Below are 20464 nucleotides of genomic sequence, written 5' to 3'. Positions count from 1 at the left end.
ATATACACTTATTGGGATTTATTTTACCAAAAATATATTGCAGAATACATATTGGCCTAAATTGTATAACGAAATTAGATTTTTTTTTTTTTTAAATGTATCGCATATGTTTTAGAGGAAAGTAAAAAATGTTTGTTTCTTTTTGAAAGTTGTCAGTCTTTTTTGTTTATGGCACAAAAAATAAAAACCGCAGAGGTAATGAAATACCACCAAAAGAAAGCTCTATTTGTGGGGAAAAGGGACATACATTTTATTTGGGTACATCCTTGCATGACCACGCAATTGTCAGTTAAAGTAACGCAGTGCCGTACCGCAAAAAGCCTAAACTTTGCCCCATCCGTCAGATTCCTTTCACTTCCTGTCCTGTAGACACAATAGTGAGAGGAAATCTCTCCAAGGTGAGCAGAATCCCCTCCTTGGCAGTTGTCGTCAGAGCAGGTGTCCCCATTGGAAGGTTTCTCCTTGGTTCCTGTTCTGGTGTCAATGAATCATTTTAGATTTCCATTTCAGTCAAGGTGACATTGGTCACCAGGACAAATAGTGAGGGTGAATCTACCCAGCAGGTTCACAGACAGTGATAAAAACCTGGAACAAAACCTTAATATTGAGAGAACACAAATAATCCAACGTGTTTTGGTGGCCTCAAAGATCTCTGCCTTCTTTAGGGCAAGAAAACCAACACAAAAACAGCAGTTTTTGGCCTTGGGTACACTTTAAAGGTAAATCTTGATGGGGTGCGTCAACCCCTGGATTCCTTGGATACTCCTAAGAGAGAGAACGTCTTGCAATAATTCAACACATGAAGGGGTGTTCTTGCTACTATTTCCTCTGGTGGACTCCAGGTACCTCAATCTGCACTGCTCCCTGACACAATTTCCTGCTGTGTTGCTGTTCAGCTGGGAGTTTTGTTTTTCTCATCCGTATTGTGTGCTTCATCTCCTCTGGAATTTTTTTTACCAAGAACACGTAGCAGAATACATTTTGGCCTAAATTTACGAACAAATTGGATTTTTTACATTTTTATTGGATATGTTTTATGGAAGAAAGTTGAAAATATTGTTTTTTGGTTTTTTTTTCTTCCAAATATTCAATCTTTTTTTGTTTAGAAAAACCCCAGTGGTGATCAAATACCACCAAAAGAAAGCTCTATTTGTGTGAAAAAAAAAAATATATAAATTTCCTTTGGGTACAGTGTTGCATGACCGCGCAGTTGCATAGTTACATAGTAGGTGAGGTTGAAAAAAGACACAAGTCCATCAAGTCCAACCTATGTGTGTGATTATATGTCAGTATTACATTGATACGTATTCTTCTACATATTTTTGGTAAAAAAAAATCGCAATAAGCATTTATCGATGGGTTTGCGCAAAAGTTATAGCGTCTACAAAATAGGGGATAGTTTTATGGCATTTTTATTAATATTTTTTTTTTTACTAGTAATGGTGGCGATCTGTAATTTTTATCATGACTGTGACATTATGGTGGACAGATCGGACACTTTTGGCGCTATTTTGGGACCATTCACATTTATACAGCGATCAGTGCAAGTAAAAATGCACTGATTACTGTGTAAATGTGACTGGCAGTGAAGGGGTTAACCACTAGGGGGCGCTGCAGGGGTTAAGTGTGTCTTAGGGAGTGATTCTAACTGTGGGGAGGGATGGGCTACGTGTGACACAACACTGATCACCGCTCCCGATGACAGGGAGCTGTGATCAGTGTCCTGTCACTAGGAAGAATGGGGAAATGCTTGTTTACATCAGCATTTCCCGTTCTTCCTCTTTGTGAGACGATCGCAGGTATCCCCGCGGACACCGAGTCCACGGGACCCGCGATCACACTCACAGAGCTCGCGGCGCCCACAATGCCACGTCTTAAAGGGCAACGTACAGGTATGTTAATATGTCTGTACGTGCCCTTCTGTCGACGTATATCTGCGTGAGCCGGTCGGCAAGGGATTAAGTTTAAACCTTTTTGTTCTAATTTTAGCGAATGGCCGCGTGTCTTATTATACTCCTTTCAGCGGAAAAGTTTTATACCTATTGTGGGGTCACCAGTACGGTATTTGTACATTGAAATCATATCCCCTCTCAAGTGTCTCTTCTCCAAAGAGAATAAGTTCAGTGCTTGTATTCTTTCCTCATAACTGAAATCCTCCAGTCCCTTTATTCGTTTTGTTGCCCTTCTCTGGACTCTCTCCAGTTCCAGCACATCCTTCCCGAGGACTGGTGCCCAGAACTGGACAGCGCATACTCTAGGTACGGCCGGACCAGAGTCTTGTAGAGTCGGAGAATTATCGTTTTATCTCTCCAGTTGATCCCCTTTTTAATGCATGCCAATATTCTGTTTTCTTTGCTTGCAGCAGCTTGGCATTGCATGCCATTGCTGAGCCTTTCATCTACTAGAACCCCCAGGTCCTTTTCCATCCTAGAATCCCCCAGTGTATATATTGCATTCATATTTTTGCCACCCAAAGGCATTTTTACATTTTTCTACATTGAACCTCATTTGCCATGTAGTTGCCCACCCCATTAATTTGTTTAGATCTTTTTGCAAGGTTTCCACATCCTGCGGAGAAGTTATTGCCCTGCTTAGTTTAGTATTGTCCGCAAATACAGAGATTGAACTGTTTATCCCATCCTCCAGGTCATTTATGAACAAATTAAATAGGATTGGTCCCAGCACAGAACCCTAGGGGACCCCACTACCCACCCCTGACCATTCCGAGTACTCCCCATTTATCACTACCCTCTGAACTCCCCCCTGTAGCCAGTTTTCAATCCATGTCTCACCCTATGGTCCATGCCAACTGACATTACTTTGTACAATAAACGTTTATGGGGAACTGTATAAAATGCTTTTGCAAAATCCAGATATACCACATCTACGGGCCTTCCTTTATCTAGATGACAGCTCACCTCCTCATAGAAGGTTAATAGATTAGTTTGACAAGAACGATTAAAGTAGCGCAGTACTAAATAGCAAAAAATGGCCTGGTCATGAAGGGGGTAAAACCTTTCAGAGCTCAAGTAGTTAATCACCACTGGGTTTTTATTTTTTGCTATATAAATGGAAAAATACTGAACAATTTCCTGTTATAACATTTTGTAAAAAATAATCTTTCTTAATAAAGTTGCAGCTCCTGTGGGTCCGGAGGAAACACAAACAAACAAAACATTGTCTTCCAGGGCAGCATCCGAGAGATAGGCTCCTCCTCCCTGAAACAGGAAACACATTAGTCCACCATTATAAATTTCACAGTCTTACCTGCGTGCCTCAGTTTGTTTGTGTTTCCTCCGGACCCACAAGAGCTGCAAAAGAAACGTTTGTTATTTTACCTCTGTCTCTGTGCTAGTTGCAGGAGACCCCGTGCCAGCATCCCATCCAGCCCAGCGGGCCTTGGGAGGGCGAGCAGGAGCAGAATTTCTCTGCTTGAGATTTCACCTCTACAGAGGGGTCTGCAGTCAACCCCCCAAGCTGCCATAATGTACTGAAATTTCCTCCATGCCGCTGATCAAGGGACCTACTGCAGTTTTTCATCTGGAATCTCTTCCAGATATCAAGGGTGTACAGAGGAGGGGAATGGATGTATATTACCCCCTGACCACAGGCCACCGCCACGCCAGATGGGTAGGTGTCTCACTGCTTTAATTTTTTTTACTCTCTTACTCTGGTGATGTCCGCTCCCGCCGCCCGCCCGATTACCGCTATTTTCGCCGCGCGTCCTCCGCACACCGCAGAACAAGCCTCTCCTCGTGAAGGCTCTGCGGGGTGTACCAAGAAGGCGTCGGAAAATCGTCATTTCCGGTTAAGCAGCCATTTTTCCAGAGTCTGCTTCCAGGAGATACAGAGCGGGACACTTGCGATTTCATCACTTCCAGGGACGGGAATTTTAAATATATATATATATATATATATATATATATATATATATATATATGTGTATATTGCAGCAGAGTCCCCCTCCCTATTGGACACCCAGAAAGGAGGACACCAACTGCAGCAGCATGTGCAGGTATATCCACCAACCTGCATGGGATCAGCTGGGGGCGGGGCCGGAGCTTAAGCAGGAAGCAGTTAAAAGGCCCCTCTAAGCAGAGGATCCTGGTGGCTGACCATGTCTGATGCTTCTCCACCCTGCCTGCAGATCCTGCAAACCAGGACAGCTCCAAGGTAAACCAGAATACTCCAGAGTCACCTCTGTCTTAACCTTACTGTAAAACTGCCTACTTACAGGCAGTTTTTAACCGCCTACCTCACAGGGACCTTTTTTATGCTTGATTCCAGGCAAAGACCCCTGAGGAAAGGAAAGTGAAAAGCAACAAAACACGTGCTTCATACAGCCACCGGTTTTCCATTATGACAAGGTGCTCCATCATGCTGGAAAAGGCATTGTTTTTTTACCAAACTGTTCTTGGATGGTTGGGAGGAGTTGCTCTCGGATTATGTTTTTGTACTATTCTTTATTCATGGCTGTGTTCTTAGGCAAAATGGTGAGTGAGCCCATTCCCTTGGCTGAGAAGCAACTCCACACATGAATGGTCTCAGGATGCTTTATTGTTGGCATGACACAGGACTGATGGTAGCGCTCACCTTTTCTTCTTCGGACAAGGTTTTTCCGGATGCCCCAAACAATTGGAAAGGGGATTCATCTAGGAAAATTACTTTACCCCAGTCCTCAGCAGTCCTATCCCTGTACTTTTTGCAGAATATCAGTCTGTCCCTAATGTTTTTCCTAAACAGAAGTGGCTTCTTTGCTGCCCTTCTTGACACCAGGCCATCCTCCAAAAGTCTTCGTCTCACTGTGTGCGCAGAAGCACTCACACCTGCCTGCCACCATTCCTGAGTAAGCTCTGCACTGGTGGTTCCCCCGATCCTGCAGCTGAATCAACTGTAGAAGACGGTCCTGGCACTTGCTGGACTTTCTCGGGCTCCCTGAAGCCTTCTTCACAAATGCAGTGGAAATGTTTTTTGGGGATTAAGTTCATTTTTATGGCAAAGAGGGAATTCATCTGATCACTCTTAATAACATTCTGGAGGCTATGCAAATTGCCATCATAAAAACTGAGGCAGCAGACTTTGTGAAAATGAATATTTATGTCATTCTCAAAACTTTTGGCCATGGCTGTAGGTGTCCTCTTGTTGGAGACAACGCTAACACTGAGAGAGCACCCACTGAAACATTTTTTTAAGGGTTGATGAGTTCCTGTGACAGCATGTCAAAAAATGTAAAGCCCGATCTTGAATGGAACAGAAAATGGGTGAAAGGCACTATACTTTTCTTATGGTGTCCTTAAAGACTGATGCCCAAGTCAGTTTCCCACTTTCTGAGGTTTGTTTGTTTTTTAATACATCTAAAGAGTCGCTTTAACAGTTGTTCTGATAAGATACCAGCCACAGGGGAGGGGGATTGTCAAATGGACATACAGTACATTGTAAGAGGGAGCAGTGAGGCACAGCCATTATGTAACACTGTAAAGCAGGAAGCAAAACCTGGGTATGCAATGAGCAATCATGGCTGCCCCCGTGTACATATATAATTACAAATTATAAAAAGAAACAAGTTTTGTAACATATTAACACACACTAATCAGATTATTTTTATCAAGCTGATCACTTTAACATTGAATGTACTATTAAATATTTTCATAAAATTTTAAGCTAATTAAAAAAACACAAAGCAATCACTCAGCTGGTAAACGTATGCATTTAGAGGAGTAACGCTGAAAAAAGTAATACTCCATATCATTCCCCAGGAATTTGCACCCTTCTGATGTTGTACTCCCCTTACCCAACTGGAAGCCTAAAAGAAGAATCTGATAAACCACTGGATAAAGGGGAGATAGTGACGCATGTCTACGAGGTAATCAGTTAAAGGGTTTTTCCATATTTTATAACCCATACCTCCCAATTGTCCCTCATTTAGAGAGACGGTTTTTCTACTGAAACCCAATCTATTCGTTCTCTTCTCTCCTCAGTTGTCCCTTTATTTGATCTGATGCATAGACCTTAATAAAAATATATAATTCAAAGTGTATGTAAAACCTAACAATAAACATATTGTGTGCTTTCTTTTGGTCTGTTAATAATACCACTAAAAGCGAGTGAGCTTATGTGTTTCTGTGCACTCTGCAAGGAGCGTTGTTGACACCTTAGGCCAGGACTACAGAACACCTCCCTTTATGTTATCAAAGATGATGACGGGGGATGTTTTCTGTAATCCTGTCCTAAGGTGGCAATGCTGCTCCTCCATAAATACAATACAATGAGTCAGCGTCGCCACCCTAGGATAGGAAGTGTGATACTGGCAGGATCACCAGTTGAAAATAAAGGAAAATAAACCTGAATAGAAAAACTAATATAATCACCAGAGTAAATTGCATTATATGACATTTTTGTTCTTGGCAAAACTGAGATTGTTAAAGACTGGCTGGGGGTTTGGGGCAATCAAGGTAGGATTTTGAATTTGCAATGGAATTGGTATGATGGTGTCAAATAAAAGTGGAGCACCCCAACAATAACTCTATTTTTATCCTTACCATTAGTTGCACAATGCTGGTCCAGGCACTGTCCATGTCAAGTTGGTTATTGAGAGTCCTGAACGCTATGAAAAGGACATTTTCCTATATCCACTGCGTCTGAAGCCTCATGAACAATTGAACTGCACCTTTGCCAATCTCAACCTTTTGAAGGTCAGGAGCATAATGCTCACATCATAAGACTAATGGGTGGTGTTATCGACTTTATAGTCATGGGTAAAACGCAGACTTGCCATAATTGTGCTAGAGGGAAGTTAGGACACAGTAAAAAAGGCTTTAGGTGTTTACTTAAGGAAGAAAGTGGGAAAGGAGAGGAAGCTGCAAAGCAAAAACTGAAGGAATGGTGGGAATACAGGAACCGAAAACAGTACAAGCATCAAGGATGGACCCAAGCACAAACAGCCTATTACGCTGGTAACAATCATTACTATATCTTCCATGACCCATATCTACACTGTTTGGTTCGGTAGGACAGCAAACCATATAAAATCAGCAAGGAAAAATCTGTGCCAATGTAATTGTAACCTGCTAATTTTATGCATCAGTCTGCAGCAGATGTAGGCATGTAGCTGATCCCTACACATCCTTCAAGTCATTTCAGACATCTGGAACTGCACATATGTGGACTTAGGGGTCTACGCATAAAAAATTTGCTGTGAATATATATATATATTTTTTACAGCACTGCAGTGACTCAGCCTGCTGGAAGGCTGAGTGCGTCATCAAGAATCTGGATAAGGGAAAGAGGGTGACGGTAGCACTTGAGTCCGTGCTATGGATTTCCAGCTTCATGAAGGTAAGTGTAAACATTTGGTGGTGATTACTAACCAGGGTCTGCTTAAAACAGTCCCCATGTTTCTCAGGGGCTTGTAAAAAAATATATTTGTTAAAGGAAACTTGTACTAAGAAAAATACAACATCTGCCACTGCTGATCTATGCCAGTCACCTGTTTGTCATTTTAATCCTCTCCCTTCAATATCTGCTGAGGCACTGCTCAGGAACAAGTATGCAGGTCAAGAGATCACGATCAGTGGCAAAGTTATCATACTAGGTTTCCGATTTATATTTAATAAATTGTGATCTACTGGAGGAGCTAGAAGCCATGCGGAAACCCTTAAAATGAACCTGTGCTTTGACCATGCAAGGTAGTAAATCATACTGGGCCCTCCATGTGGGCTCAGCCTTTCCTGTGAAAGAGGTTCCATTTGTAAAGTAGAGGTCTATATACAGTGGGGAAAATAAACGTTTGACCCCCTGCAGATTTCCTAAGTTTGCTCACTTACAAAGAAATTAAGGGTCTATAATTTTTATCATAGGTGTATTTTAAATGATAGAGACAGAATGTCAACCAAAAATCCTGAAAAAACACATGATACAAATGATATAAATGTTATAAATTGAGTTGCAGTTCAGTGAGTAAAATATTTGATAAATATTTGATCCCCTACCAACAAACAATAATTCTGGCTCCCACAGACTAGCTACAGTATGTGCTCATGTGGTACACAGATTAGTACTGTCAATTTAAGAAGGTGCTCCTAATGACAACTCGTTATGTGCATAAAAGACACCTGTCCACAGAATCTCTTTCTTCCATTCAAACCTCACCACCATGGGCAAGACCAAAGAGCTGTCAAAGAACAACAGGGACAAGATTGTAGACCTGCACAAGGCTGGAATGGTCTACAAGACCATAAGCAAGAAGCTTGGTGAGAAGGAGACAACTGTTATACCCTGTACACACGGTCGGATTTTCTGACGGAAAATGTGTGATAGGACCTTGTTGTCGGAAATTCCGACTGTGTGTAGGCTCCATCACACATATTCCATCGAAATTTCCGACACACAAAGTTTAAGAGCTTGCTATCAAATTTTCTGACAACAAAATCCGTTGTCGGAAATTCCGATCCTGTGTACACAAATCCGACGCACAAAGTGCCACACATGCTCAGAATAAATTAAGAGACGAAAGCTATTGGTAACTTTACGTCACCGCGTTCAGAGCGATCGGATTTTCCGACAACTTTGTGTGACTGTGTGTATGCAAGACAAGTTTGAGCCAACATCTGTCGGAAAAAATCCATGGATTTTGTTGTCGGAATGTCCGATCAATGTCCGACCGTGTGTACGGGGCATTTGAGCGATTATTCGCAAAAGAAAGAAACACAGAATAACCATTAGTCGCCCTCTGTGGTGATCATGAGAAAGTTGGGACCACAGTCACCAAACAAACCATTGGTAACACAATATGCCGCCATGTATTGAAATCCTGCAGCACCTGCAAGGTCCCCCTCCTCAAGAAGGCACATGTACAGGTCCGTCTGAAGTCTGCCAATAAGCATCTAAATGATTCAAAGAAGGATTGGGAGAAAGTGGTCAGATGAGACCAAAATTGAGCACTTTGGCATTAACTTGACTCACTGTGGAGGAGGAAAAATGCTGACTATGACCCTAAGAACACCATTCCTACAATCAAGCACTGAGATAGAAACATTATGCTCTGGGACTGTTTCTCTGCTAAAGGTACAGGCCGACTTTGCCGCATTGGGGGCCAATAGAAGAATTAATGAATTGGATTTGGCCTCAGATTTAAAAAAATGTAATATTACTTTTCAAATCACACTAAAATATCAAAGCTAATATGTGAATTTTGATGATTGGGTTTATGTTTCCTCCTAAATATTATTTTTCTTCAACAGAGACCTCAGCAGCCCTTCAACCTGACTTCCCGAGGTTACTTCCAGGTGACCGGTGTTCCCTACAGGATAAAACCTACCACTGTTAAGGACAAAGAAAAGCAAGTACGTTCCCTGGGACCCCTATTAGCACTTTTGGAGGTCCATTAAACACAATTGTCAGTAAATTGCTAGTGCAGCTCAGCTTACAGCATCAGGACAATCTGAGTGCTGGGATGATGGCATCTTGCACATGCGCAGGATTGACATCATCCCTCGCTGACCAATGAAGAGGCACGAAGACCAGCACTCAGAAGAAGATGCCGGTGCTGGTTCAGAACCGTTAAACAGGTGAGTATTAAGCCTTTAGTTCCACTTTAACCTCCCTGGCAGTATTCCTGAGTCTGGCTCGGGGTGAAATTTCAGAACCAAAACCCCGAGTCAGACTCGGGATTGCATTGCAGGATCCAGGAAGAGCTTACTTACCTTGTCCCCTGGATCCTGTGATGTCTCCCCGCAGTGTGAGCGTCTCGTCCTATGCTCGATTCATCACGGAGCCGAGCTCCGTTCCCTGCAAGCGTTGCAACGCACGGGGACGGAGAACGGCGCCAAATTCAAAAAGTGAAACACACACAATACATACAGTATACTGTAATCTTACAGATTACATTACTGTATGAAATTATTTATGAAATTATTTCACATCCCTTTTGTCCCTAGTGGTTTCTCCAGTGGCCTGCATGCAGTTTTATATTATAAAAAATGTTCTTTCTGCCTGGAAACTGGAGATTGTCCATAGCAACCAAAACCGTCCCTTTACATCAAAAGAGGTTTTAGACCAGCTAGAAACCAGCGATAATAAATCAGAATCACTCGCAGAATTGTGAGTGATTTGTGGGTAGATCCGTCATCAAACACTGAAAAGTAAACTATGCAAATTTCACTGTTTTTGATTTGATTACATTATTGAATATTTTTTCTTATTATTATATTATTATTATTTGGTATAATTATTTATAGTTATTTATTATATTATAATTTATGATTTTGTGTTTCAAACTTTATCATACCCGAGATGTGTACTAGACTCTGGTTTGGACAGATTTAAATGAGTTATTCTAATGCCCTGTACACACGGTTGGATTTTCCGAGGGAAAATGTGTGATAGGACCTTGTTGTCGGAAATTCCGATCGTGTTTTACGTCACCGCGTTCAGAATGATCAGATTTTCCGACAACTTTGTGTGACCGTGTGTATGCAAGACAAGTTTGAGCCAACATCCGTCGGAAAAAATCCGATGGATTTTGTTGTCGGAATGTCCGATCAATGTCCGATCGTGTGTACAGGGCATAAGAATTACAGGCCTACAATATAAAACACCAAATTTCCATGCAAAATAATGGTACCACTTTCAGCATCAAAAATATGAAATAATCATACCGCCAGGAAGGTTAATATACAGTGAATATTTGTGATGGAGAACAAGAGGGAGTCATTTAGATAAATTGACTTTCACAAAGTGTTTTATTAGGTTTTATTTTAAGTTTTTAAAAGGCATATAGAAAGTACAATAATTAACCTACTGGGCACTTTCACCCCCTTCCTGCCCAGGTCAAAATTTAAATGCTGAAGCGGCACTGATGGCACTAATAGTCACTGATAGGTGGCACTGATTAGGCGGCAGTGGTGTACACTGATGAAGCAGGACTGATGAGGCTGCACTGATAAGTGACACTGATAGGCACTGATAGGTGACACCGATGAGGAGGCACTGATGGGCACTTATTGGCAGCACTGGTGGGCACTGTTTGGCAGCAAAGATGGGCACTGATTGACAGCACTGGTGGGCACTATTGGGACTGCACTAATAATCAGAACACTAATAATCAGTGCCCTGATTATCAGTGCAGATGTCCCTTTAACACAAGTCAGTTATTGTCTCTCTTCTCCCTTCCTCACACCGTAAGCATGAGGAAAGGAAAGCCGATAACCAGCTTGTGTTTACATCCGTGATCAGCTGTGTGCAATGACAGCTGATCACGGATGTAAACACAAGCCGGTTATGGCTGCTGTGTTTGGCCCTTTACCCCGATCTGTGATCAGCTGAGTTGGAAGGACACCCCAATGGCAAAGTAAGCCCGCATTGTAGCCGTCTTTCGGCTATAGCGTGGACGGGAAGGGTTAAAGAATATTTCCAGGTATTGATATATTATACATAGTTACATTGATCCAGCTTGGACCAATGCAACTATGTATAATACATATCTGGCCGATGCTACTTCAAGTTGGAAATCACTGAAGTAGATTTCGCTACCTCAGTGATCTTCACTTGCTTCTGGGCCCCATGCCGAGCAGCTGGCCTGATGCATTGTGAACACAGTAGGTTGGCTGCTCGGCACAGGCGCCATTCAGAGAATGCTTTGTATTTCCTGAATGAATGCAAAGCATTCTCTGATTGGACCAGGTGAAGAGGTGGGGCGGTGACGTTACACTCTCCACCTCGTCCAGTCAGGGAACCTTTTGCATTCATTCAGAAAATGCAAAGCATTCTCTAAATAGTGCCTATGCTGAATGGCCGACCTACCGTCTTCACATTACATCATGCCAACCGCACAACACTGGGCCTAGAAGTAAGTGGAGATGACTGGAGTAGTGGTGTCTACTTCAGTGATTTCCACTTTCCAGCAGCATCAGCCAGGTATGTCATATACTGTACATAGGTACAGTATCTCACAAAAGTGAGTACACCCCTCACATTTTTGTAAATATTTTATTTCATCTTTTCATGTGACAACACTGAACAAATGGTACATTGCTACAATGCAAAGTAGTGAGTGTACAGCTTGTATAACAGTGCAAATTTGCTGTCCCCTTAAAATAACTCAACAGACAGCCTTTAATGTCTAAACCGCTGGCAACAAAAGTGAAAATGTCCAAATTGGGCACAAAGTGTCAATATTTTGTGTGGCCATCATTATTTTCCAGCACTGCCTTAACCCTCTTGGGCATGGAGTTCATCAGAACTTCACAGGTTGCCACTGGAGTCCTCTGCTCCTCCATGATGACATCACAGAGCTGGTGGATGTTAGAGACCTTGCGCTCCTCCACCTTCCGTTTGAGGATGCCCCACAGATGCTTAATAGGGTTTAGGTCTGGAGACATGCTTGGCCAGTCCATCACCTTTACCCTCAGTTTCTTCAGCAAGACAGTGGTCATCTTGGAGGTGTGTTTGGCATCATTATCATGTTGGAATACTCCCCTGCGGCCCAGTCTCTGAAGGGAGGGGATCATGCTCTGCTTCAGTATGTCACAGTACATGTTGGCATTCATGGTTCCCTCAATGAACTGTAGCAACTGTAGCCAGCAACACTCATGCAGCTCCAGACCATGACACTCCCACCACCATGCTTGACTGTAGGCAAGACACACTTGTCTTTGTACTCCGCACCTGGCTGCCAGCGCACACGCTTGACTCTATCTGAACCAAATAAGTTTATCTTGGTCTCATCAGACCACAGGGCATGGTTCCAGTAATTCATATCCTTAGTCTGCTTGTCTTCAGCAAACTGTTTGCGGGCTTTCTTGTGCATCATTTTTAGAAGAGGCTTCTTTCTGGGATGACAGCCATGCATACCAATTTGATGCAGTGTGCAGCGTATGGTCTGAGCACTGACAGGCTGACCCTCTAACCTCTGCAGCAATGCTGGCAGCACTCTTACGTCTATTTCCCCAAAGACAACCTCTGGATATGATTCTGAGCACGTGCACAGATCTTCTTTGGTCGACCATGGTGAGGCCTGTTCTGAGTGGAACCTGTCCTGTTAAACTGCTGTATGGTCTTGGCCACCGTGCTGCAGCTCAGTTTCAGGGTCTTGGTAATCTTCTTATAGCTTAGGCCATCTTTTTGTAGAGCAACACTTCTTTTTTTCAGATTCTCAGAGAGTTCTTTGCCATGAGGTGCCATGTTGAACTTCCAGTAACACACCTGCTACCCATTCACACCTGAGACCTTGTAACACTAACGAGTCACATGACACTGGGGAGGGAAAACGGCTAATTGGGCCCAATTTGGACATTTTCACTTGGGGGACAGAAAATTTACACTGTTATACAAGCTGTACACTCACTACTTTACATTGTAGCAAAGCTTCATTTCTTCAGTGTTGTCACATGAAAAGATATAATGAAATATTTACAAAAATGTGAGGGGTACACTCACTTTTGTGAGATACTGTGCATTAATTCAATCTGAACCAAAGTAACGTTGTATATTATACCAATAACTGGAATTATTCTTAAAACACCACAAGGGTACAGATAGACAGTAATGGGGTTACAGAGCATCAAGATAAGCAGAAAATATTACAGTATGTATTGGCCTGGTTGGTTAAGAGGACAACTGGCAACTGTAGTTTAGATTAACCACTTAACAACCGGCCCATAGCCAAATGACGGCTACAGGGCGGTTGTTTAACTCTGGGAGGACGTCCAGGGACGTCCTCCCAGAATTCTGCTCTCGCGCGCCCCCTAGGGCGCGCACTCGAGAGCATCCGGGATCGCATCACGGATCCCGGTAAATGGCCGCTGATCGCGGCCGTTTACCATGTGATCGCTCCGTCAAATGACGGAGCGATCACATGTAAACAAACCGGCGTCATCTGATGACGCCGGTTCCTCTCCTCCCCCTCTCCTCCCCTCCTGTGTACCGATCGGTACACAGTGACCGAAGAGGGGGATGGATGGATGGCTGCAGCGTTGTGGGCTGCATCTGTAGTGCCCACAGCGCTGCACAGAGACATCCAGCCATCCATCCATCCATGCTCAGCCATCCCTACTACTCTGCATGCCCTGCAATGCTGTGCAATACTCTGCAATTCCCTCTGCAATACCCCGCAATACTCTGCCATACCCTGGAATACCCCGCAATACTCTGCCATACCCTGCAATACCCCGCAATACTCTGCCATACCCTGCAATACCTCGCAATACTCTGCCATACCCTGCAATACCCCAAAATACTCTGCCATACCCCGCAATACTCTGCCATACCCTGGAATACCCCGCAATACTCTGCCATACCCTGGAATACCCCGCAATACTCTGTCATACCCCGCAATACTCTGCCATACCCTGGAAAACCCCACAATACTCTGCCATACCCTGGAATACCCCACAATACTCTGCCATACCCTGCAATACCCCGCAATACTCTGCCATACCCTGCAATACCCCGAAATACTCTGCCATACCCTGCAATACCCTGAAATACCCCGCAATACTCTGCCATACCCCGCAATACTCTGCCATACCCCGCAATACTCTGCCATACCCCGCAATACTTTGCCATACCCTGCGATACTCTGCCATACCCCGCAATACTCTGCCATACCCTGCAATACCTCGCAATACTCTGCCATACCCTGGAATACCCCGCAATACTCTGCCATACCCTGGAATACCCCGCAATACTCTGCCATACCCTGCAATACCCCGCAATACTCTGCCATACCCTGGAATACCCCGCAATACTCTGCCATACCCTGCAATACCCTGAAATACCCTGAAATATCCCGCAATACCCAGCCATACTCTGCAATACTCAGTGATACCCAGCCATACTCTGCCATACCCAGCCATGCTCTGCAATACCCCACAAAAATCTGCAATACTCTGCCATAACCCGCAATACTCTGCCATACCCAGCCATACTCTGCCATACCCAGCCATACTCTGCAATACCCAGCCATACTCTGCAATACTCGGTGATACCCAGCCATACTCTGCAATACCCAGCCATACTCTGCAATACTCGGTGATACCCAGCCATACTCTGCAATACTCGGTGATACCCAGCCATACTCTGCCATACCCAGTCATACTCGGCGATACTCTGCAATACCCAGCCATGCTCAGCCGTACCCAGCCTCTGTATGTGGCCAGGCTGTGGAAGTCTCACACATGTGGTATCGCCGTACTCAGGAATAGTAGGAGAATCTATTTTGGGGGGTCATTTTTGGTATGTACATGCTATATGTTAGAAATATTGTATAAATGGATAACTTTGTGTTAAAAAAAAAAAAGCGTTTTAACCACTTCCCGCCTTCCGTCATACGACGTCCTTGACTTTGTGCGGGGATATCTGAATGATGGGTGCAGCTACAGGCATCATTCAGATATCATCTTTTTCAGCCGGCGATTCCCTACACCATAAGAATGATCATAGCGGCTGTTACACTGCTTGATCGTTCTTATGGGAGGCGAGAGGGGACGCCCCCCCTCCCGCCGCCCTCCGGTGCTTCTACCGACTCACCGCTATGATCGAAGCCAGGATCTTTTTTTTTTTTTTTATTTCAGGAACAGCCTAGAGGTGAGATGTGGGGTCTTATTGACCCCATATCTCACTGTAAAGAGGACCTGTCATGCCATATTCCTATTACAAGGGATGTTTACATTCCTTGTAATAGGAATAAAAGTGATCAAAAAATTTTTTTTGGGGGAAAAAAGTGTCAAACTAAAATAAATAAAGTAAAATGAACAATAAAAAAAAATAAAAATTTTTTAAAGCGCCCCTGTCCGTGTGCTCGCATGCAGAAGCGAACGCATACGTAAGTCCCGCCCACATATGAAAACGGTGTTCAAACCACACATGTGAGGTATCGCTGCGATCGGTAGAGCGAGAGCAATAATTTTGGCCCTAGACCTCCTCTGTAACTCAAAATTTGTAACCAGTAAAAAATTTTAAAGCGTCGCCTATGGGGATTTTTAAGTGGTGAAGTTTGGCGCCATTCCACAAGCGTGTGCAATTTTGAAAGGTGACATGTTAGGTATCTATTAACTCGGCGTAACTTCATCTTTCATATTATGCAAAAACATTGGGCTAACCTTACTGTTTTGTTTTTTTTTAAAGCAAAAAACAGATTTTTTTTCCAAAAAAAACGCGTTCCAAAAATTGCTGCGCAAATATCGTGCGAGATAAAAAGTTGCAATGACCGCTATTGTATTCTCTAGGGTCTTTGCTAAAAAAACATATATAATGTTTTGGGGTTCTATGTAATTTTCTAGCTAATAAATGATGATTTTTACATGTAGGAGAGAAATGTCAGAATTGGCCTGGGTGCTCCAGAACGCCTGAAGGTGCTCCCCTGCATGTTGGGCCTCTGTATGTGGCCACGCTGTGTAAAAGTCTCACACATGTGGTATCGCCATACTCGGGAGTAATAGCAGAATGTGTTTTGGGGTGTAATTTGTGGTATGCATATGCTGTGTGTGAGAAATAACCTGCTAATATGACAATTTTGTGAAAAAAAAAAAGAAAAAAAAAAAACTTGATTTTGCAAAGAATTGTGGGAAAAAATGACAACTTCAAAAAACTCATCATGCATCTTTCTAAATACCTTGAAATGTCTTCTTTCCAAAAAGGGGTCATTTGGGGGGTATTTGTACTTTTCTGGCATGTTAGGGTCTCAAGAAATTAGATAGGCCGTCAGTACTTCAGGTGTGATCAATTTTCAGATATTGGTACCATAGCTTGTGGACGCTATAACTTTCACAAAGACCAAATAATATACACTAATTTGGGTTATTTTTACCAAAGATATGTAGCGGTATAAATTTTGGCCAAAATATATGAAAAAAATTACTAATTTTCAAAATTTTATAACAGAAATGAAGAAAAATTTAGTTTTTTACAGATTTTTCGGTCTTTTTTCTTTTATAGCGCAAAAAATAAAGAACCCAGCGGTGATTAAATACCACCAAAAGAAAGCTCTATTTGTGTGAAAAAAAGGACAAAAAATTCATATAGATACAGTGTTGCATGACTGAGTAATTGTCATTCAAAATGTGAGAGCACCAAAAGCTGAAAATTGGTCTGGTTATTAAGGGGGTTTAAGTGCCCAGTGGTCAAGTGGTTAAAGTGGTACAATATGCTAGGTTTATGTGTGTTGAAGGTCGTAATGATGGTGGTGATTGTTATGTTGCAGGATTGTACATCATATGGCATTTATCGCTATTGCTAGTAGCAAGAGGAGGAAGAATAGGAAAAAGCATAGGTCAAAAAGAATCCAGCTGAAGGATGGAGAAAAGAAGGAGTAGTGGAAAATAAAAGAAGAGTGGAAGAATAAGAGGAGGGATAGGGTTTAGCGGGAGGAAAGAATTAAGATTGAGAAATTAAGGGACAGGAGTTGTAAACCAGCCGGGTCTTGCCAGGCATATGGCAGCCTTGGTTTTGTGGAGGGTGGGGTGGTCTCAGAGCGAGAGAAAGAAATGATCTAGGTTTATATGGTGATTGCATTCTAGCCATGGGTACCATGTTTTGAAAAATTAGGGATAGGTGTCATTAGGAATTGCAGTAAATTTTTTGTGTACCATAGTGACTGTTTCACCACCACAAAGTTAAGGGTCAGTTGCTTCCAAGATTTGGCCACCTAGCAACAAGAAATATGAAAGACGCTTGTTTCTTTCCGCAACTGCAAAGGTCAGAGATTGGCTTATGTAACAAAGCTTCCCAGGGATTCCACATCTGTAGTTTATAAGACAGGCTCTGTGAAATCTGTGACACAGCAGTGCCTACTACAGAATACAAGGAAGTAAATGTGTAGGGAACTTCACAAAGTTTACAAACTTCAAGATTGTTCAAACAAAATCAAATAAACACGGAGCGGTTATGGGTCATTGAAAAACAATGTGGAAATCAATATAATGATTTTAAATTTTAGACATATATAAAATTTAAGCTATGATTTCTTACAGTATTTTTCCTCTCTGATATTCCTTCCTCTTACCTCAGGCTGTCACAGTGGTTCAGTGGGTGACTCCGGATGGACAGAAAGAGATTCCTATGTGGTGGATAATCCTAGGAGTTCTTGGGGGGCTGCTTATCTTGGCATTGTTTATATTTGTCATGTGGAAGGTGAGCTGCAAAATGGCCGCTGTCATGTCAACTGCTTTCCCAACAAAGTTGATCTAAGAAATTTTTGATTTACTTATTATAAATAAATATTAATGTTTTATTTTGTAGCTGGGATTCTACAGAAGGACACGACCTCCATCAGATGATCAGGAAGATTTAGCCGAAGACAAATAATGGACTATTTACATTTTATTGCTTGTGCTTTTTAAAAAAAAATAGAAATTAAACACATTATTGTAAACACTCGGTAATTGTTTATCATTGCCAACTTGCTATTAGTCCTCATGCACACAGACGTTTTTTCCAGCTGCTTTTTTGAGCTTTTTTTGCAGCTTAAAAAGGCCTGTCTATGTTAGTCTATGGCTTCATGCCCACCTAGGCGTTTTTGAGCTGCAAGTGGCATAGGCGTTTTTAAGCTGTAAAAAAAAAAAAACAGGACCAGTGGGTTCTGAGAGACGTTTTTCAGCTGTAAAAACGCTCTAACGCTGAAAAACGCTCAAAAACGCTCAAAAACGTCATTCACCAATGTTTTTTAGCATTTTTGATCCATTAAAAAAAAAAAAAAAAAAAATTTGAAAAAAAAAAAAACGCTCAAAAACGCTAACTCGGAAAAATGCTCAAAAACGCTAAAAAAACGCTATTGCAAAAACGCTGAAAAAAGCTGAAAAAAGTTTTAAAAAATCAAAGCAAAGATACTGGCGTTTTCATAACGTTATTTTAACAGCCTGTGTGCATGAGGCCTTAAAGTACTGAAGTGTTAGCCTTTGTAGCCTTTATGTTGTATGTGTTATACTTGTAGATTTTCTATGGTTAAAATGGAACTAAACCCATTGATTTAACGGTTTCCCAAAACATTGCATTCAAGGCATGCCTGGAATGAAAACCATCACAGTTGCTTGTGCATGAATATCAGTTTAAATGTGCAGCAACATGGCAACTGCAGAGCAAACATAGGCTAAGATGGCAGCTTCTAGGGGGGTTTAGTTCTGATTTACGTTACCCTGGTCTCTGTTATAAAAATTAAAGGGAAAGAAAAAGATAATTTTTTTTTATGTATAATGTGACCCATAACAGCCAGTCAGATGCCTCTTTATTTTTTAAACCGCACTAGATAAATGATAGGAAGGTTATGGGAGCCCATCCTCCTGCTGGACACACAAAGTGCACTTTGTTGGATATGGAAAAAATAGCTTAACCGGCTTACATACGAGTAGATCAGCTTTATGGTGAATTTAAGGCATGGGTGCTCAACCTGTGGCCCTCCAGATGTTGTGGAACTACAAGTCCCATCATGCCTCGGCCTTTGAGAGTCATGCTTGTAACTGTCAGCCTTGCAATGCCTCATGAGACTTGCAGTTCTGCAACTTGTGTGCCCTGAAGGGACACAGGTTGAGCATCTATGATTTAAGGAAAGCCAGTGTTGAGAGATTTCAAATTGCTGCAGTTTTTGTTTATGTACGAAGACACTAAAGCTGAACTCCAGGCAAACAGCTTAAAGTACACATGAAATACATATAAGGTAGATGTTTACCAGCTGTGCTTGCAGCACTGCCATAGACAGGTGTTAGGCCGGCCATAGATGATTCGAATCCATCTATGGGCAAGCTGATTGTACCCAAGTTGATCCATCGATAGACTTGGGTACAACCAGCATGTCGGATTTTCGGTATGTGATTATTGCCAGTGGCTATAGCTGCTAGCAATAATCATTGTGTTCTCTCTCTTGGCGGGGGGAGCTATCCCTACCTGGGGGACACAGGACGGATTCCTCCATCAACACAGTCAGTATTTGCAGGAAATAAAATTGCACCATTTATGGACTACCTTAGTGATGATGAGGGTTGTGCCGAGTAATAAGGTGTTAGTTATGATGGAGTTTGTCCCAGGTTATGAGGAAGGGGGGTTAGTGATAATGAGGTTGTCCTGGGTATAAGAGAGGGGTATTGGTGATGATGGGGGTTGTCTCGGGGGGGGGATGTTAGTGTTGACAAGCATTGTCTTGAGTTATAAGTAGTGTCTTAGTAATGATGAGAGTTGTCCCTAGTTAAATGGGGAGCATTAGTGATGACAGAGGATTTCCCAGGTCATAAGAGGTGGAGGGGGGGAAAGTGATGATAGTAATGATAAGGTTTGACAGGGGTTGTCCTGGGTTATAAAGGGGGATGTTATTGATGACGTGGGTTGTCCAAGGTTATGCGGGGATCTTAGTAATGGTGGGGTTTTCCCACTTATAAGGGGTGTAGCAGAAAAGTTCTAGTGTTAAATCACTATCTTTAATTCAATTTAAATCAACTCATATGTGGCCTATGCATTGATTAGCCAATAATAATCTTTTTTT

At 42.4% G+C, this 20464-nt stretch overlaps 1 protein-coding gene across 2 annotated transcripts; it reads left to right on the top strand.

Moving 5' to 3' along the window:
* The first annotated feature begins 3231 nt into the window (after positions 1-3231).
* Positions 3232-18372, top strand: LOC141113824 (integrin alpha-IIb-like). Of its 2 annotated transcripts, none has more exons than XM_073607136.1 (5): positions 3232-3630; positions 7222-7335; positions 9240-9341; positions 18004-18126; positions 18235-18372. In XM_073607136.1, the coding sequence occupies exons 1-5, from the start codon at positions 3505-3507 to the stop codon at positions 18298-18300; spliced, it is 531 nt and encodes a 176-aa protein (XP_073463237.1). In that variant the 5' UTR covers positions 3232-3504; the 3' UTR covers positions 18301-18372. The 2 variants fall into 2 exon arrangements, with proteins under 2 accessions (XP_073463237.1, XP_073463238.1); XM_073607137.1 differs by lacking the exon at positions 3232-3630 and adding an exon at positions 5649-5863 and having other exon boundaries at positions 6546-7335.
* Positions 18373-20464: the final 2092 nt, after the last annotated feature.

The sequence above is a fragment of the Aquarana catesbeiana genome, linkage group LG12 (assembly GCF_042186555.1).
Source record: "Aquarana catesbeiana isolate 2022-GZ linkage group LG12, ASM4218655v1, whole genome shotgun sequence".
Classification (NCBI taxonomy): Eukaryota; Metazoa; Chordata; class Amphibia; order Anura; family Ranidae; genus Aquarana; species Aquarana catesbeiana.
Note: the sequence above shows the minus strand (reverse complement) of the source record. Positions and strands in the feature narration are given on the sequence as shown.